Source organism: Oncorhynchus clarkii, chromosome 20 (genome assembly GCF_045791955.1).
Source record: "Oncorhynchus clarkii lewisi isolate Uvic-CL-2024 chromosome 20, UVic_Ocla_1.0, whole genome shotgun sequence".
Taxonomy (NCBI): Eukaryota; Metazoa; Chordata; class Actinopteri; order Salmoniformes; family Salmonidae; genus Oncorhynchus; species Oncorhynchus clarkii.
In genome coordinates this window covers 25,391,442-25,412,585 of record NC_092166.1, presented here as the reverse complement: position 1 = coordinate 25,412,585, position 21,144 = coordinate 25,391,442, and the positions used below count along the sequence as shown (strand labels likewise).

The window sequence follows — 21,144 nt, the reverse complement described above, 5'->3', positions numbered from 1 at the left end:
AATAGAACCTGTCTGACAAAGTGAAGTAGGCCAAAAGATCTCAAAAAGCAAGACATCATGCCGCGATCCAAAGAAATTCAGGAACAGATGACAAAGTAATTGACATGTATCAGTCCGGAAAGGGTTACAAAGCCATTTATAAAGCTTTGGGACTCCAGCAAACCACAGTAAGAGCCATTATCCACAAATGGAGAACATTTGGAACAGTGGTAAACCTTCCCAGGAGTGGCCGGCCTACCAAAATTACCCCAAGAGCGCAGCGACGACTCATCCAAGAGGTCACAAAAGAACCCACAACAACATCTAAAGAACTGCAGGCTTCACTTGCCTCAGTTAAGGTCAGTGTTGACTTATGACTTAATCATAAGAAAGAGACTGGGCAAAAATGGCATCCATGGCAGAGTTCCAAGGAGAAAACCACTGCTGACCAAAAAGAACATAAAGGCTCGTCTCACTTTTGGCAAAAAAACATCTTGATAATCCCCAAGAAAGACTTTTTGGAAGGTGTGCATCCCGTTACATCTGGCGTAAAAGTAACACAGCATTTCAGAAAAGAACATCATACCAACAGTCAAATATGGTGGTTGTAGTGTGATGGTCTGGGGCTGCTTTGCTGCTTCAGAACCTGGACGACTTGCTGTGATTGATGGAACCATGAATTCTGCTCTCTACCAAAAAATCCTCAAGGAGAATGTCCAGCCATCTGTTCGTGACTTCAAGCTGAAGCGCACTTGGGTTCTGTAGCAGGACAATGATCCAAAACACACCAGCAAGTCCACATCTGAATGGCTTACAAAAACTAAATGAAGGTTTTGGATTGGCCTAGTCAAAGTCCGGACTTGAATCTGATTGAGATGCTGTGGCGTGACCTTAAAAAGGCGGTTCATGCTCGAAAACCCTCCAATGTGGCTGAATTAAAACAATTCTGCAAAGAGTGGGCCAAAATTCCTCCACAGCAATGTGAAAGACTCATTGCCAGTTATCGCAAACGCTTGATTGCAGTTGTTGCTGCTGAGGGTGGCACAACCAGTTATACATGAAGGTTCGGATAGCTTTTTTCCCTTAATAAATAAAATGATCACAAACTGCATTTTGTGTTTACTTGGGTTATCTTTGTGTAATATTTAAATGTGTTTGATGATTTGAAACATTTAAGTGTGACAAATGTGCAAAACAATAAGACATCGGGAAGGGGGCAAATACTCTTTCACAGAACTGTATATGCAGATGATAAAGTCATAATCATGTGCTCCTTCTCTGGTTTAGGCTGTTGAAGAGCTCAATACTGCTTTTCTGTCACTGCAGGCCTCCCTTTATGGCTCAAATTGGTCTTGAATGTACAAAAAACTAAATTCATGATCTTTAGCAGAGCTTGAACTCTGCCAGAAAAGGTTAGCATTGTCACATCTGGTGGCTTATCCTTTGAAAAAAGGGCGTCCTACAAATACCTACAGTTGAAGTCGGAAGTTTACATACTTAGGTTGGAGTCATTAAAACAAATTTCTCAACCACTGCACAAATGTATTGTTAACAAACTATAGTTTTGGCAAGTCGGTTAGGACATCTACTTCGTGCATGACACAAGTCATTTTCAAACAATTGTTTACAGACAGATTATTTCACTTATAATTCACTGTATCACAATTCGTGGGTAAGAAGTTTACATACACTAAGTTGACTGACTTTTAACAGCTTGGAAATTCCAGAAAATTATGTCATGGCTTTAGAAGCTTCTATTAGGCTAATTGACATAATTTGAATACATTGGAGGTGTACCTGTGGATGTATTTTAAGGCCTACCTTCAAACTCAGTGCCTCTTTGCATGACATCATGGGAAAATCAAAATAAATCAATTGTAGACCTCCACAAGTCTGGTTCATCCTTGGGAGCAATTTCCAAATGCCTGAAGGTACCACTCATCTGTACAAACAATAGTACGCAGGTATAAACACCATGGGACCACACAGCTGTCATACCACTCAGGTAGGGGACGCGTTCGGTCTACTAGAGATGAACGTACTTGGTGCGAAAAGTGCAAATCAATCCCAGAACAACAGCAAAGGACCTTGTGAAGATGCTGGAGGAAACAGGTACAGTAAAACGAGTCGTATATCGACATAATCTGAAATGCCGCTCAGCAAGGAAGGAGCCACTCCTCCAAAACCGCCATAAAAAAAAGCCAGACTACGGTTTGCAACTGCAAATGTAGACAAAGATCGTACTTTTTGGAGAAATGTCCATCTGGGCTGATAAAACAAAATTAGAACTGATTGGCAATAATGACCAGGTTAGGTGAAAAATGGGGAACGCTTGCAAGCCAAAGATCACCATCAAAATTGTGAAGTACAGGGGTGGCAGCATCATGTTGTGGGGGTGCTTTGCTGCAGGAGGGACTGGTGCACTTCACAAAATAGATGGCATCACGAGAAGGAAAATTTGGTGGATATATTGACGCATCAGTTAAAGCTTGGTCGCAAATGGGTCTTCCAAATGGACAATGACCCCAAACATACTTCCAAAGTTGTGGCAAAACGGCTTAAGGACAACAAAGTCAAGGTATTGGAGTGGCCATCACAAAGCCCTGGCCTTAATCCTATAGAAAATGTGTGAGCAATACTGAAAAAGTGTGTGCGAGCAAGGAGGCCTAAAAACCTGACTCAGTTACACCAGCTCTGTCAGGAAGAAACAAGAAATCAGGAAGGGGGCAAATACTTTTTCACAGCACTGTATGTACATGATTGTATAGTTAGTGACAATGCATATATAATAAAGAGAGAGTAGCAGCAGCGTAAAAGAGGGGTTAGGGGGGGGCACACAATGCAAATAGTCCGGGTAGCCATTTGATTACCTGTTCAGGAGTCTTATGGCATGGGGGCAAAACATTATGAGAAGCCTTTTTGTCCGTCCTAGACTTGGCACTCCGGTACCGCTTGCCATGCTGTAGTAGAGAGAACAGTCTATGACTGGTGTGGCTGGGGTCTTTGACAATTTTTAGGGACTTCCTTTGACACTGCCTGGTGTAGAGGTCCTGGATGGCAGGCAGCTTAGCCCCGGTGATGTACTGGGCCGTACGCACTAACCTCAGCAACCAGTCACGATGCTCTCGATGTTGCAGCTGTAGAACTTTGAGGATCTCAGGACCCATGCCAAATCCTTTTAGTTTCCTGAGGGGGAATATGCTTTGTCGTGCACTCTTCACGACTGTCTTGGTGTGTTTGGACCATTCTAGTTTGTTGGTTATGTGGACACCAAAGAACTTGAAGCGCTCAACCTGCTCCACTACAGCCCTGTTGATGAGAATGGGGGCGTGCTCAGTACTCCTTTTCCTGTAGTCCACAATCATCTCCTTAGTCTTGGTTACATTGAGGGATAGGTTGTTATTCTGGCACCACCCGGCCAGGTCTCTGACCTCCTGTCCACTGTTGTGTCGTCTGCAAACTTAATGATGGTGTTGGAGTCGTTCCTGGCCATGCAGTCGTGGGTGAACAGGGAGTACAGGAGGGGACTGAACACGCACCCCTGGGGGGCTTCAGTATTGAGGATCAGCGTGGCAGATGTGTTGCTACCTACCCTCACCATCTGGAGGCAGCCGGTCAGGAAGTCCAGGATCCAGTTGCAGAGGGAGGTGTTTAGTCCCAGGGTCCTTAGCTTAGTGATGAGCTTTGAGGGCATTATGGTGTTGAACGCTGAGCTCTAGTCAATGAATAGCATTCTCACATAAGTGTTCCTTTTGTCCAGGTGGGAAAGGGCAGTGTGGAGTGCAATAGAGATTGCATCATCCGTGGATCTGTTTGGGCGGTATGCAAATTGGAGTGGGTCCAGGGTTTCTGAGTCAATGGTGTTGATGTGAGCCATTACCATCCTTTCAAAGCACTTCATAATTACGGACGTGAGTGCTACGGGACTGTAGTCATTTAGGCAGTTTGCCTTTGTGTTCCCGGCACAGGGACTATGGTGGTCTGCTTGAAACATGTTGGTATTACAGACTCAATCAGGGACATGTTGAAAATGTCAGTGAAGACACCTGCCAGTTGGTCAGCACATGCCCGGAGCACACGTTCCGGCAATCCGTCTGGCCCCACAGCCTTGTGTATGTTGACCTGTATAAATGTCTTAATCACGTCGGCTACGGAAAGCGTGATCACACAGTCGTCCAGAACAGCTGACGCTCTCATGCATGCCTCAGTGTTGCTTGCCTCGAAGCGAGCATTGAAGTGATTTAGCTTTCTGGTAGGCTCATGTCACTGGGCAGCTTGCGGCTCTGCTTCCCTTTGTAGTGTAATAGTTTGCAAGCCCTGCCACATAAAACAAACATTGTTGCCGGTGTAGTATGATTCAATCTTAGCCCTGTATTGACGCTTTGCCTGTTTGATGGTTCGTCGCAGGGCATAGCATGATTTTGGGTAAGCTTCCGGGTTAGAGTCCCACACCTTGAAAGCGGCAGCTCTACCCTTTAGCTCAGTGCGAATGTTGCCTGTAATCCATGGCTTTTGGTTGGGGTATGTACGTACAGCCACTGTGGGGACAACCTCCTCGATGCACTTGTTGATAAAGCCAGTGACTGATGTGGTGTACTTAATGCCATCGGAAGAATCCCGGAACATGTTCCAGTCTGTGTTAGCAAAACAGTCCTGTAGTTTAGCATCTGCTTCATCTGACCACTTTTTTTATAGACCGAGTCACTGGTGTTTCCTGCTTTAATTTTTGCTTGCAAGCAGGAATCAGGAGGAAAGAGTTGTGGTTGGATTTACCAAATAGAGGGCGAGAATTGTACGCGTCTCTGTGTGTGGAGTAAAGGTGATCTAGATCCCCCCCCCCCCCCCCCCCTCTGGTTACACATTAAACATGTTGATAGAAATAAACAGCCACTAAAAGTATAGCTGAAAACTGTCTAGACTAGTGTGGCCTGCAATTTATCACAATATACTCTACTTCAGGCGAGCAAAATATAGAGACTTCCTTAGATTTCGTGCACCAGCTGTTGTTTACAAATATGCATAGACCGCCCCCCTCGTCTTACCGGAGTGTGCTGTTCTATGTTGCCGGTGCAGCGTATATCCCGCTAACGGAATATCCATGTCATCATTCAGCCACGATTCCGTGAAAAATAGGATATTACAGTTTTTGATGTCCCGTTGGTAGGATATTTGTGATCGTACCTCGTCCAATTTATTGTCCAATGATTGCACGTTGGCGAGTAATATTGACGGCAACGGCAGCTTTCCCACTTGTCTTCTGCCCGTCCTCACGAGGCATCCCGCTCTGTGTCCTCTGTACCTGTGTTTCTTCCTCTTGCAAATAACGGGGATGTTGGCCCTGTCGGGTGTTTGGAGAATGTCCTGTGTCTTGCTTGTTGAAGAAAAAATCTTTGTCTAATCCGAGGTGAGTGATCGTTGTCCTGATATCCAGAAGCTCTATTTTGCCGTAAGATACGGTTGCAGAAACATTATGTACAAAATTAGTTAAAAATAACACGAAAAAAAGCACATAATAGCACAATTGCTTGGGCGCCCGTAAAACTGCTGCCATTTCTTCCGGTGCCATTTTAACAATTCACGGTATTGTAGCGGCCCACACAAAGCCCTGACCTCAATCCTATAGAAAATTTGTGGGCAGAACTGAAAAAGCATGTGCGAGCAAGGAGGTCTACAAACCTGACTCAGTTACACCAGCTCTGTCGGGAGGAATGGACCAAAATTCTCCCAACTTGTTGTGGGAAGCTTGTGGAAGGCTACCCGAAACATTTGACCCAATTTAAAGGCAATTCTACCAAATACGAATTGAGTGTATGTAAACTTCTGACCCACTGGGAATGTGATGAAAGAAATAAAAGCTGAAATAAATTATTCTCTCTACTATTATTCTGACATTTCACATTCTTAAAATCAAGTGGAGATCCTAACTGACTGAAGACAGGGATTTTTTTTACCAGGTTTAAATGTCAGGAATTGAGAAACTGAGTTGAAATGTATTTGGGTGTATGTAAACTTCTGACTTCAACTGTACATACATACATACGTACGTCCCCTGCAATTTCGTCGGCATCCCTGTACATGTTGCTAATAAACACAATCTAATCTAAATCTAAAATATTGGTAAGGATTCCACATATTGACTATTGGGGGAATGCAAAAGGTCACCCTCCAGATCACAAGGCATTATTGTGAAATGCTGGAGTATGTGCATGACATTCTGATTCCCAGTTACCTTGTTTTTACATTTGGTATCCAAATACAAATTGTGTGAGCAATAATAGGACCAAAGTATATCTTATATTGATTAAGGTTTATATCAGTGAAGACCAACTCTACCAGGAGATAACATATTCCATATTAACATATATATATATATTTTAAAACATGATTATTCTGCTCCTTGGCTGGAATATGTTATCTCCTGGTAGAGTTGTATATATACACACATTACGAACTGCTCTTTCCATGCCAGACTGACCAGGTGAAAGCTATGATCGTACTGATGTCACTTGTTAAATCCACTTCAATCATTGTAGATGAAGTTGAGGAGTCAGGTTAGGATTTTTAAGCCTCGAGACAAATGAGACATGGATTGCGTATGTGAATATTGTGTAAGGTGAATAGGCAAGACAAAAGATGTGCCTTGAACGGGATATGGTAGTAGGTGGAAAAAACTCACTAGAAGGCCATCCGATCTCAAAATGCAGTAAGGTAGTAGGTGGCAGACGGTTTGCGTCAAGAATTGCAACGCTGCTGGGTTTCACGCTCAACAGTTTCCAGTGTGTATCAAAAATGGTCCACTACCCAAAGGATATCCAGCCAACTTGCCAACTGTGAGAAGCATTGGAGCCAACATTGGCCAGCATCCCTGTGGAATGCTTTTGACACCTTGTAAAGTCTATGCCCCAACTAATTGAGATTGTTCTGAGGGTGGGGGTGCAACTCAATATTAGGAAGGAGTTCCTAATGTTTTGTACATTCAGTGATTTTTTTATGACTTCATCAGTGTTGCTTATTTTATAAAGTAATGTACAGCTGTGTCTATCGCTATGCAGATACAGCTGGCCTCCTGGCCAGGGACTGGCACTGCGCTGCTGGTGATGATGGCTGTATGCGTCTGCAATGTCATAGCCTTGCCCTTGTATGTCAATTTTTCACAAAAAATACACTCATATTCCTGGAAATACAATTTCAAGTTTGGTACAGACAGTCCTCCTACGTATTTTCAGTCTTTTAGTTCTGTATCTATGGACGTGACCCAGTCATTCCTTCTAAATGTTCCATTGCCATACTGACGGGCAAACTTTTTAACCCCTTGCTTGCTAGCTAGACAACTACGGCTCACTTACAGTCACATCAAAAAGTACAGCCAGAATAAGAGCAAAAGTCGCATTTGCATTTGTTTAAGATATTTTCAAGTGACATTTATTTGCATACATCCATAACGATGACCTAATGAGGCACGATTTCACCTGGCATAGAAAATGTGCTCACTCGCCAGGACGCTGTTGTTCAGAGGAGCTAGCCAACAACACAGCTACAGTAACACAATCACTTCAAATTGAAGCTGGAAAGACTGCAAACTACAGTAGCTGCTCTTCGTTTCGTTCTACCCTTTTCCAATTGACATGTCTTTGTGTGTGTGTGTATATATATATATATATATATATATATATATATATATATATATATGCATAAAAATGAAGCCATCTGATTCATGATATTGACTGGTTGAGAAACACTGCCTGTCTGTCTCATCCTGACTCGTTCATTACTGTAGGACAGCTGGAGATCAAATTTGAATATTGAAACAATGTTGCAAATGTCAAAGAGACAGACAGCAAGGTTGATACAAATTACAAATCTCTGCTGTTGAAAACTAAATGTTAGTATAAAAGAAATGTGAGATAATGTCAAGATGGTTTTTATAGTGAAGACCAAGTTTATAAACTGCTTGGCATTCAGGATTAGACCCACCCATTGTATAAAGTACTTTAATCATATGAATTCCCATATGTTCCAAAATAGGCCAGATATGAGCATTCTAGTTTATCAAAAGCTGTTTCTGCACCGAGAGATAAAACATCCCAAGGAGCTGTTGTTTGGGATGAAGCATTTAAGATATGTAATAGTCGATGGAGATTATACGAGGATAAACGCTTTTTAACAAACCCGCTTTGGTCCGTGTGGATCAATTTGGGTAAGTTTGGGTAAATCGAGATAAGATGACAACATTCAGGAAAACGGTTTAATATCTGTGTTTATAAAAGATAGGGGGCGATAATGAAAACACTTGGTGGCATCCTTACCTTCTTTTTTAATAAAAGCGAAATTAGTGCCATGGTCACATCTCTGCTAAATTAACCTTTGTGAACGGCTGTATAAATCATTACAACCAATAGTGGACCTAATTGATTCAGAAATGTTGGATAGCATGAATTATGTGGTATTGTGTGTAGATTGATGAGGAAGAAAAAATAACTGAGCAATCTGGGGAGAAGGGCCTTGGTCAGGGAGGTGACAAAAAAGGTGCTTCAACAAAGTACTGAGTAAAGGGTCTGAATACTTATGTATATGTGAAAGTTTTTTTTTTGTGTGTGTAGATTGATGAGAAAAAATCAATAACGTAACAAAATGTGGAAAAAGTCGAGGGATCTGAATACTTTACGACTGTACTGTACATACTGAGCCCTGTGAATTATTGTAACCATCCTAACATTGAAGTGACAAATAAATCAGGTAAGGTTAGAATGTGAATCAGGTTGAATTTGACTACGTAAAATAATTATGCTTACCTTGCCAGACCTCCTGTCTGACTGGCATCAACCACACGTTCACTGTCGATGCGGAACATGAACACTCCACGATTCTGCAGAGGGAAAAGTAACCACTTAGACCAACAGTCATCACATGAGAGAATACAGCAAATATATATTATTCAGCCTTCACAACACAGTAAGTACAGATACTAGAGCCTTAAGTAATTATTATTTTTAAGATTTGCACCTGAGATTTGTAAGTCCTTTGCTTCTTGATGGCCACCTCGTTGCGGAGGACGGTTCCATTGTATTCAATCACCATGGTGTTCTTCTCTATGTCCCTGGCAGCATACAGACCCAGGCCCTGTGGACACAACCATAAAATGTGTCTACAGTACGTTCAACAGTAAGAGTCCCTTTACTCTCATGCTGTCATTCTTCAGTCTTATATTCCATCTGCTACTTAAGAACAGGAATGCAAGAGTGCAGAGTAGGGTTGGGCGGTATTCAGATTTTCATACTGTCATACCATTTCTATACCATACCGGGGTTTTCACACACAAAACTATAAGCCAACATGGATCTTGATCCAAGAGGGGATTGAATGTCTCTGCTGTGACCAAGAAGCTTGATCTTACCATCCAGCCACTTAGCTAACACGTTAGCAAAGCAAATGCATAGCTGGAGCCTTTGCTGGATATCATTTATTTGGCACATCTACAGTGCCGTGAAAAAGTATTTGCCCTATTTCTAATATTTGCATATTTTTTACACTTTATGTAAGCACATATTCAACAAACCCTAAAGTCCGATAGAGTTTTCAAATAGAGTAATGTGATACTTACTTAATTAACAAAGTTATGCAACACCAAAATGGCTAAAAAGTAACACATTTCACGTTTTGGAATGGCCTATTCAAAGTTCAGACCTAATCCGACTTCATGCTTTTAAGAACCCCCCCAAAAAAACAAAAAAAAAAATCGCTGAGTTAAAGCAGTTCTGCATGGAACAATGGGCCAAAATTCAGCCACATTGATGTGAGAGACTAATTAACAACTACAAGAAGTGTTTGGTTGCAGTCATTGCAGCTAAAGGTGGAACAACCAGTTACTGAGTTTAGCACTGGGTGTTGCAGAACTTTGTTAATGAAATAAATATGGAACTGTTGTGTTATTTGTTCACTCAGGCTCACTTTATCTCATATTTGGTTTTGGTTGATGGTCTAATTACATAGAGAGAATTTGAAAGGGGGAACATACTTTTCACAGCTCTTAACTTAGTTATAAGCAGTGGCGTAGCATGCACCCCCTCGCAGCCCAGGCCTAGTGCTGAAGTTAGAGGATCATGTCCCCTAGACCCACCTGGATCTTGGAAGCAGCGAGATAGACGTTGGCCCTCCACTCACTCTTCATCCAGCGATACTGAGAGGACCTGTGGTGCACAGTGGGGGGCTTGGTGTAGGGGACGCCTCCCTCCCCCTGGGCTGTGTTCTGGCACCTGGAGGTGGTACTGGTGTTTCTGGATACTGGCTGGGGCCTATAGGAGTGAATGTGTGTGTGTGTATTCTGTTATAAAGATAACTTGTGCTAAGTATATTACATCCACAGACTTGAAACAATGTTAATTCCTCCACAATACCTTATGACAACGGCAGTGAATGGGGAGCTGGTTTTGGGCATGGCGCGGGCGCTGCCAGAAGGGTTGAAGATCAGGGGCAGCTCCATCAGAGGGTTACGTCCGTAACGGAAGGTGTACCTGTCACAGGCCTCCACCCCTGGGAGCTGGAACACAACCAGCAGCACAGGGAAATGAGACTGGAACACTCCTCCTCACTTCAGTGTCTACAACAGAGGCCGACCGATTAATCGGCAGTTTTCATAACAATCGGTAATCTGCCTTTTTGGACGCCGATTATGGCCGATTACATTGCAATTACACAAGGAAACTGTGTGGCAGGTTGACCACCTGTTATGCGAGCGCAGCGTCAAAAGGACTTTGTGGCTGCAAGGAGCCAAGGTAAGTTGCTAGCTTACATTAAACTAATCTTATAAAAACTACAAATCTTCACATAATCACTAGTTAACTACACATGGTGGATGACATTACTAGGTTAACTAGCTTGTCCTGCGTTGCATATAATCAATGTGGTGCCTGTTAATTTATCATTGAATCACAGCCTACTTCAACTTCGCCAAACGGGTGATGATTTAACAAAAGCACAACGCCGAGAGAAAAAAAAGCCATCTTTGCACAATTGTACCTAAACATAAACATCAATGCCTTTCTTAAAATTAAGACAGAAGTATATATTTTTTAACCTGCATATTTAGTTAAAATAAATGCATGTTAGCAGGCAACATTAACTAGGGAAATTGTGTCACTTCTCTTGCGTTAGGGTATATGCAACAGTTTGGGCCGCCTGGCTCGTTACGAACTGTGAAGTAATTTGCCAGAATTTGACATAATTATAACATAACATTGAAGGTTGTGCAACGTAACAGCAATATTTAGACTTAGGGATGCCACCCGCTCGATAAAATATGTAACGGTTCCGTATTTCACTGAAAGAATAAATGTTTTCGATCATCGATCACCACATTCTTTTGGAGAGATTGGAAACCCAAATTGGTCTACACGGACAAGTTCTGGCCTGGTTTAGATCTTATCTGTTGGAAAGATATCAGTTTGTCTCTGTGAATGGTTTGTCCTCTGACAAATCAACTGTAAATTTCGGTGTTCCTCAAGGTTCCGTTTTAGGACCACTATTGTTTTCACTATATATTTTACCTCTTGGGGATGTTATTTGAAAACATAATGTTAACTTTCACTGCTATGCGGATGACACACAGCTGTACATTTCAATTAAACATGGTGAAGCCCCAAAATTGCCCTTGCTAGAAGAATGTGTTTCAGACATAAGGAAGTGGATGGCTGCAAACTTTCTACTTTTAAACTCGGACAAAACAGAGATGCTTGTTCTAGGTCCCAAGAAACAAAGAGATCTTCTGTTGAATCTGACAATTAATCTTAATGGTTGTACAGTCGTCTCAAATAAAACTGTGAAGGACCTCGGCGTTACTCTGGACCCTGATCTCTCTTTTGAAGAACATATCAAGACCATTTCAAGGACAGCTTTTTTCCATCTACGTAACATTGCAAAAATCAGAAACTTTCTGTCCAAAAATGATGCAGAAAAATTAATCCATGCTTTTGTCACTTCCAGGTTAGACTACTGCAATGCTCTACTTTCCGGCTACCCGGATAAAGCACTAAATAAACTTCAGTTAGTGCTAAATACGGCTGCTAGAATCCTGACTAGAACCAAAAATTTGATCATATTACTCCAGTGCTAGCCTCTCTACACTGGCTTCCTGTCAAAGCAAGGGCTGATTAAGGTTTTACTGCTAACCTACAAAGCATTACATGGGCTTGCTCCTACCTATCTCTCTGATTTGGTCCTGCCGTACATACCTACACGTACGCTACGGTCACAAGACGCAGGCCTCCTAATTGTCCCTAGAATTTTTAAGCAAACAGCTGGAGGCAGGGCTTTCTCCTATAGAGCTCCATTTTTATGGAACGGTCTGCCTACCCATGTCAGAGACGCAAACTCGGTCTCAACCTTTAAGTCTCTACTGAAGACTCATCTCTTCAGTGGGTCATATGATTGAGTGTAGTCTGGCCCAGGAGTGGGAGGGTCTGGAGCAACGAACCGCCCTTGCTGTCTCTGCCTGGCCGGTTCCCCTCTTTCCACTGGGATTCTCTGCCTCTAACCCTATTACAGGGGCTGAGTCACTGGCTTTACTGGGGCTCTCTCATGCCGTCCCTGGAGGGGGTGCGTCACCTGAGTGGGTTGAGTCACTGATGTGGTCATCCTGTCTGGGTTGGCGCCCCCCCCCCCCCCCCCCCCTTGGGTTGTGCCTTGGCGGAGGTCTTTGTGGGCTATACTCAGCCTTGTCTCAGGATGGTAAGTTGGTGGTTGAAGATATCCCTCTAGTGGTGTGGGGGCTGTGCTTTGGCAAAGTGGGTGGGGTTATATCCTTCCGGTTTGGCCCTGTCCGGGGGTGTCCTCGGAGTGGGCCACAGTGTCTCCTGACCCCTCCTGTCTCAGCCTCCAGTATTTATGCTGCAGTAGTTTATGTGTCGGGGGGCTAGGGTCAGTTTGTTATATCTGGAGTACTTCTCCTGTCCTATTCGGTGTCCTGTGTGAATCTAAGTGTGCGTTCTCTAATTCTCTCCTTCTCTCCTTCTCTCTCTCGGAGGACCTGAGCCCTAGGACCATGCCCCAGGACTACCTGACATGATGACTCCTTGCTGTCCCCAGTCCACCTGGCTGTGCTGCTGCTCCAGTTTCAACTGTTCTGCCTTATTATTATTCGACCATGCTGGTCATTTATGAACATTTGAACATCTTGGCCATGTTCTGTTATAATCTCCACCCGGCACAGCCAGAAGAGGACTGGCCATCCCACATATGCTCTCTCTAATTCTCTCTTTCTTTCTCTCTCTCGGAGGACCTGAGCCCTAGGACCATGCCCCAGGAATACCTGACATGATGACTCCTTGCTGTCCCCAGTCCACCTGACTGTGCTGCTGCTCCAGTTTCAACTATTCTGCCTTATTATTATTCGACCATGCTGGTCATTTATGAACATTTGAACATCTTGACCATGTTTTGTTATAATCTCCACCCGGCACAGCCAGAAGAGGACTGGCCACCCCACATAGCCTGGTTCCTCTCTAGGTTTCTTCCTAGGTTTTGGCCTTTCTAGGGAGTTTTTCCTAGCCACCGTGCTTCTACACCTGCATTGCTTGCTGTTTGGGGTTTTAGGCTGGGTTTCTGTACAGCACTTTGAGATATCAGCTGATGTACGAAGGGCTATATAAATACATTTGATTTGATTTGGTTTTCGAAATGATAGCTTCCAGATTTTACCATATTGATGACCAACGGCTCGTATTTCTGTGTTTATTATATTATAATTAAGTCTATGATTTGATAGAGCAGTCTTACTGAGCAGTGGTAGGCAGCAGCACGCTCGTAAGGATTCATTCAAATAGCACTTAACTGTGTTTGCCAGCAGCGCCTAGCAATGCTTTAGGCACAGCACTGTTTATGACTTCAAGCCTATCAACTCCTGAGATTAGGCTGGCAATACTAAAGTGCCTATAAGAACATCCAATAGTCAAAGGTACAGTTGAAGTCGGAAGTGTACATACACTTTAGCCAAATACATTTAAACTACATTTTTCACAATTCCTGACATTTAATCAGAGTAAAAATTCCCTGTCTTAGGTCAGTTAGGATCACCACTTTATTTTAAGAATGTGAAATGTCATGATTTATTTCAGCTTTTATTGCTTTCATCACATTCCCAGTGCCGTCAGAAGTTTACATACACTCAATTAGTATTCGGTAGCATTGCCTTTAAATTGTTTAACTTGTCCTAACCAACTTGCCAAAACTATAGTTTGATAACAAGAAGTTTGTGGAGTGGTTGAAAATCGAGTTAATGACTCCAACCTAGGTTTAACTTCTGACTTCAACTGTTATTAAAAACAAATGGTATAGAGAGAAATAGTCAACGCATCATTATTCCTATAATAACCACAACCTAAAACTTCTTAACTCGGAATACTGAAGAACTGGGAATATTGAACTACCAGCTTTCAAATGTTCTCATATTCTGAGCAAGGAACTTAAACATTAGCTTTTTTACATGGCACGTTTCATTATTTATTTGAGACTAAATTGATTTTATTTATGTATTATATTAAGTTCAAATAAAATTGTTCATTGTTCATTCAGTATTGTTGTAATTGTCAAATATAAATATATATATATATATATAGAATAACTATTATATAGTTTATATTTATATATAAAATAGTCAGATTAATCGGTATCGGCTTATTTTGGTCCTCCAATAATCAGTATCGGCGTTGAAAAATCATAATCGGTCGACCTTTAGTCTACAATATATACACTGAACAAAAATATAAAATGCAACAATTTCAAAGATTTTACTGAGTTAGAGTTCATTAAAGAAAATAAGCACATTTAAAAACATTTATTAAGCCCTAATCTATGGATTTCACATGACTGGCAATATATATATATATATATATGCATCTGTTGGTCACAGGTACCTAAACAAAAAAGGTAGGGGCATGGATCAGATCACCAGTCAGTATCTGGTGTAACCACCATTTGCTTCATGCAGCGCAACATCTCTTTCGCATAGAGTTGATTGTGGCCTGTGGAACGTTGTCCCAGTCCTCTTCAATGGCTGTGATGCTGGATATTGGCGCGAACTGGAACATGCTGTCATACAAGTCAATCCAGAGCATCCCAAACATGTCTGGTGAGTATGCAGGCCATGGAAGAACCTGGACATTTTCAGCTTCCAGGAATTGTGGCTAGATCCATGTGACATGTGGCCGTGTGAGGTGATGGCGGCGGATGAACGGCACAACAATGGGCCTCAGGACCTTATCACGGTGTCTGTGTGCATTCAAATAGCCATCGATAAAATGCAATTGGGTTTGTTGTCTGTAGCTTATGGTCTGCCCATACAATAACTCTACTGCCACCATGGGGCACTCGGTTTACATCAGCAAACCACTCGCCCACACAACACCACGCAAGTGGTCTGCGGTTGAAAGGCCGGTTGGATGTACGGCAAAATTCTCTAAAACGAAGTTGGAGTGGGCTTATGGTAGAGAAAAGAACATTCAATTATCTGGCAACAGCTCTGGTGGACATTCCTGCAGTCAGCATGCCAATTGCTTGCTCCCTCAAAACTTGAGACACCTGTGGCATTGTGTTGTGTGACAAAACTGTACATTTTAGAGTTGCCTTTTATTGTGCCCAGCACAAGGTGAACCTGTGTAATGATCATGCTGTTTAATCAGTTTCTTGATATGCCACACCTGCCAGCTGGATGGGTTATCTGGTCAAACAAATCTGAGCACAATATTTGAGAGAAATAAGCTTTTTGTGCGCATGTAAAATTATTGTATTTCAGCTCATGAAACATGGGACCAACACTTAAATGTGTCGTTTACATTTTTGTTCAGTGTAGTATTGTGTGAGCATTAACAGTCGCTCATCTGAATAGGTAGCTTTAGACATCTATAGTATCATTTGAGCATTGATCATTTAGTATAAATCGGAATTGTTTGAATTTAATACAAGAGAACAGATACAAACCGATTCAGTGATCTTGGTGACTGCAGAGACAGTGAGTCCAAACAGGTCCTCTCCCTTCAGATAGACAGGGAAGAGTTTCAGAGTTCCTATTTCAGTCCTCTTGTCAGCAACGGGTCCCAGGACCTTATCCCACACTCCTGAAAAGACAGGAAAACAGCAGGGTTATGTATCATAATATATTATAGGGACTCCTACAGAACACATTTACAATTGTAAAAGAGAATCTTAAAAGCAAACTGAACAAGACATCCTAGTCCAAGCCAACCCAGATACATGAATGGTAGAGGCTACAGCCATAAACAAGGCTAAATCTAAGCATGTCATAAAACCAATCTAGCTAGCCACCTTACTAGACAAGCATAATCTAAACCAGCCCTAAAACAAAACATTTAGCCCATCCCACCTTTAATAGACAAGCATAATCTAAACCAGCCCTAAAACAAAACATTTAGCCCAGCCCACCATTAATAGACAAGCCTAATCTAAATGAGCCCCAACACAAATCCATCCCAGCCCACCTTTGGCAGTGGAGTCAGTGAGGACCAGGTCCTTGTATCCCTGCTCGACGACGCGGACGCGGAACTCCGGCTGCTCCTCCCTCTCCTCCACAGAGCACAGGTAGCGGCAGCGGCGGTTGCCATGGCGCATGCTCCAGTAGATGCGGCAGGCCTCGTAGCCCACGGGGAAGATAGCGGAGGTCGAGTGGAAGGCGGCCATCTGGGACGGGGTGAGCTGACCCACGGCGTGGAGCACCAAGCTGCCCACTCTGAAGGTGTAGCCCAGCTCGGGCTGCTGCACGGCGCTGGCCATCTGCCTCACCTCGTCCCTCTGGACGTAGACGCGGCGGAACACCGCGAAGCAGCGCAGCTCGTGCTCCAGGACGAGGCCAGAGCCACCGTGGGCAGAGCCAGAGCCTCTGGGCCTGTGGGCGTGGCACAGCATGGTCTTGTCCTTGAAGAAGGTACAGTGTGCCTGCAGGGCGCAGGTGAAGTGGTAGATGTTGGTGCAGCGCAGGCGGTGGCAGCCGCTGGTGGCGCCCATCTGTTGGCAGTAGGCACAGCGGACCGCTGAACCCCGTCGCAGCGCAAGCTCCACGTTGATCAGGGCGCCTGCCTGCGTCTCGTACACCTGCACAACAAAACAATGTTAATAATACACACAACACAACTTTAATAAAAGGGTCACAATTGTAGTGGTTGGTATGGCAGTTAAGATCTGAAACCAGCAGTCTTCCCCCCTTTAGCCAGCCCCCCCCACTTATTTATTTATTTACAACCGACCGAGGACATGAACCTTGCGGTTACCAGTCCACCACCTCACTTGACTTCTGGGCTACCTACCTCGGTGGACCACAGGGCACAGTTGAGGTGCACCCACGCGTCCAGGTCCAGGTTGAGGAGGCGGGCAGGGCCGTCGGTGACCCCGTCCCCTAGTTGGTGACAGAAGCAGCAGCGGCGCTGGTCCCTGAGACAGGCCCCGGGACGGAGAGACGCTCCCAGCTTCCTCAACAGCTCGTCTATCTGGTTCTCGTCAGGGAGCTGGGAGCTTCCTCTAGGCACCACCACCTGTACTGTCCACTTCCTCCAGCGGAGACCCTTGTGTCTCTTCCCCTGGTGCCAGCCCTCCTGTTGAGCCCTGGGGCCCCGCGCCTTCAGTTTTACAGTCACTTTGATGGTGTCTGACTTGACATCTGTCTTAGGGGTCTTAGGGGTGTCACTGGCTGGGGGGAAAGGAATGGGTGGGGTAGAGGGAGGGGACTGCTTGGGTTGGAGCTGGGCCAGACAGTGGACATCCAGAGAGGACATGTTGTTGCTGTACTGGTGGTGGGCTTTAGACAGGCTCTCTTTCTGGTCTGAGTCTGGAGACAGGAGGGCCACCGAGTCCTGTAGAAGACATGAATGACAATCATTTAATGTCCTGCAGCAAATAATAAAAGTTGACCATTTATATTTACTGTATAAGTACTGTATACAGATTACCTACACTGGTCAATAAAGTAAAAAAATAAATTGCCTCCGGGAATCAACAGAAACACAAACCTTAGTATCTGTAGTATTTCTGGCCTGTGAGGAGGAAGAGGAGGAGGTGGAGGCAGAGTAGAGGAGGAAGCAGCTGTGGCTGCAGAATACCAAGTTCCCCTCGGAACGCAACAGACCTTCCTGTTCCTGAAGAGAGAAGAAAGGCATGTCAGGAGACGGAGTGAGGAAGAGAGAATGAGATAATAATACATTATATTTATCCACACTTCAGGGACACAAAGCTACTTTACAATTGTAGGAAGAAGAGAGAAAGAAAGGGATAGTTTGGGATTTTGGCAATGAAACCCTTTATCTAGCCTACTTCCCCAGCGTCAGATGAACTTGTGGATACCATTTTTATGTATCTGCGTCTAGTATGAAGGAAATTAGATGTAATTTCACGAGCAATTGTTATGCAAGTTAGCAACTTCCTTCAAACTATACACAGAGATATAAAAATGGTATCTACGAGTTTATCTGACTGGGGAAGTAGATAAAGGAACTCACTGCCAAAATCCAGAACTATTCCTTTAAGCTCATAATCAAAGTGAGACATCAAAGGTCAAATCAATTTCTATACATAAACCATTATCGATACTAAAAGAGGTTATTAAATCATCAAACAGCTCCAATATTCAGATTAATCAGGGTTTAACCATTTGTGAACTCCCCAGACTGCAGTCTAAGGGCATACTACCGCTTAACCCACTAATTGCACTGAGATAGATTTCACTACAATGGGGGGAAGGGGGGATTAGCATAATTAGAAGCTCTACAGGACGTGTGTGTGTATGGACATAATGTTCTTGGATGTGTGTGTGTGTTTGCATTCATGCGTGTGTGTGTGTGCGTGTGTGTGCCTAAGGGCATAATGTGGATTAATCTACCGTTTGAAGTGAGGTCTGAGCCTCTAGTCATGGCCTGTCTGTGCTCTCCTGCCCCCTGGGGGGGGGGACAGACTAACGCAACAGTAATCCATGGCTGACTGGTGGAAAGGAGAGCTTTTACTGGGTTGGCCAAGAAGATAGTTAACCAATTCATATAGATCATAGCTTGATTGGGTCAGATCCAACAAGGTAATTGATCAAATTATCTTTTTTGACAGATCATGTGGACCATTAGATTGATATAGAGACGATTATCTGATGTGGATCGCCACAAGATTTATGTTTCTATGTATCGCAATAGACAACAGTCTTTGCAACGTATGGAGTTCAGCGTGATAAACACGTAGCACAACTTGACCACATGAAAGCGCTGGCCGTACGTTACCTGTTTGTGCACTGGAAGGTCTTTGATTGACTTGCAGACTCCATTTCCCAGCACCACCACCTTGCAATGACAGCACCACTGGGGCTTGGAGCCTGGGCTGCCGGGGTCTTTCTGATGGGCGTCTCTGACTGCAGCTGGACCTGACGCACAGCAACAGTACTCAAATAAGACACAGCTCCTACAACAGTAGATACTTGAACAGGCCAGAGCAGCACAGCATGGCTTAGCTCAGCTCTATTATACTGAATAAAAACATAAAAAATGCAACATGCAACAATTTCAAAATATTTTACTGGGTTACAGTTCATATGAGGAAATCATTCAGTTGAAATAAATGCATTAGGCCCTAATCTATGGATTTCACATGACTGGGAATACAGATATGCATATGTTGGTCACAGATACCTTAAAAACAAAATGGGCTATGGATCTGTTCACGGTATTTCTTTGCATTCAAATTGCCATCAATAAAAAGGAAATGATGCTCGTTGTCTATAGCTTATGCTTGCCCATACCATAATCCCACCACCACCTTGGGACACTCTGTTCACAACTTTGACATTGGCAAATTGCTCACCCACACAACGCCATGCAAGTGGTCTGCGGTTGTGTGGCCAGTTGGACGTATTGCCAAATTCTCTAAAACGTAGTTGGAGGCAGCTTATGGGAATGAAATAAACATTACATTCTCTGGCAACAGCTCTGGTGGACATTCCTGCAGTCAGCATGCCAATTGCACACTCCCTCAAAACTTGAGACATCTGTGGCATTGTGTTATGTGACAAAACTGCACATTTTAGAGTGGCCTTTTATTGTCCACAGCACAAGGTGCACCTGTGTAATGATCACGCTGTTGAATCAGCTTCTTGATATGCCACACCTGTCAAGTGGATGGATTATCTTGGCAAAAGAGAAATGCTCACTAACAGGGATGTAATTTGTGTACAAAATTTGAAAGAAATAAGCTTTTTGCGCATATGGAACATTTCAGGGATAATTTGTTGCATTTATATATTTGTTTCTCTTACGGAGGAGGAATAGGTTTATTACGTCAAATAAATGAGGGGCGCTCTGCTGCGGTCTTGTTTTGGACAAGCTATACATTTTAAGCACCTGATTTTTTACAAACATTTTAGAAGGCAGCTCGTCACAACAGTTTAGAAGGCAGCTCGTCACAACAGTTTAGAAGGCAGCTCGTCACAACAGTTTAGAAGGCAGCTCGTCACAACAGTTTAGAAGGCAGCTCGTCACAACAGTTTAGAAGGCAGCTCGTCACAACAGTTTAGAAGGCAGCTCGTCACAACAGTTTAGAAGGCAGCTCGTCACAACAGTTTAGAAGGCAGCTCAGCTCGTCACTACATTTTAGAAGGCAGCTCGTCACTACATTTTAGAAGGCAGCTCGTCACTACATTTTAGAAGGCAGCTCGTCACTACATTTTAGAAGGCAGCTCGTCGTAACAGTTTAGAAGGCAGCTCGTCACTACAGTTTAGAAGGCAGCTCGTCACTACATTTTAGAAGGCAGCTCGTCACAACAGTTTAGAAGGCAGCTCGTCACTACAGTTTAGAAGGCAGCTCGTCACTACAGTTTAGAAGGCAGCTCGTCACTACAGTTTAGAAGGCAGCTCGTCACTACATTTTAGAAGGCAGCTCGTCACTACATTTTAGAAGGCAGCTCGTCACAACATTTTAGAAGGCAGCTCGTCACTACATTTTAGAAGGCAGCTCGTCACAACATTTTAGAAGGCAGCTCGTCATACTTTGATGCTAATTGTCTTAGATGAACCACACAATTGGTCAGGAGGTAAACAGCTCCTAATTATAAGCCCGCCAAGACAATTAACACCAGGGGTGTCCATTTTCCTGTTCATCTGGCTGTTTGTATCTATGACTCTAGGCAAACTGACC

At 43.5% G+C, this 21,144-nt stretch overlaps 1 protein-coding gene across 1 annotated transcript in view; it reads right to left on the bottom strand.

Annotated features, from left to right (window-relative positions):
• LOC139376125 (histone-lysine N-methyltransferase 2C-like) overlaps positions 1–21,144 on the bottom strand; it is a 133,598-nt gene that overhangs the window by 6,763 nt on the left and 105,691 nt on the right. Inside the window, exons 50-58 of the mRNA XM_071118336.1 lie at positions 19,239–19,378; positions 17,988–18,113; positions 17,289–17,831; positions 16,467–17,076; positions 15,949–16,085; positions 10,374–10,516; positions 10,097–10,271; positions 8,983–9,099; positions 8,772–8,845 (exon numbers count right to left, since the gene is read on the bottom strand). Of these exons, the coding sequence (XP_070974437.1) occupies positions 8,772–8,845; positions 8,983–9,099; positions 10,097–10,271; positions 10,374–10,516; positions 15,949–16,085; positions 16,467–17,076; positions 17,289–17,831; positions 17,988–18,113; positions 19,239–19,378 (2,065 nt within the window). The remainder of the gene's footprint in view (positions 1–8,771; positions 8,846–8,982; positions 9,100–10,096; positions 10,272–10,373; positions 10,517–15,948; positions 16,086–16,466; positions 17,077–17,288; positions 17,832–17,987; positions 18,114–19,238; positions 19,379–21,144) is intronic.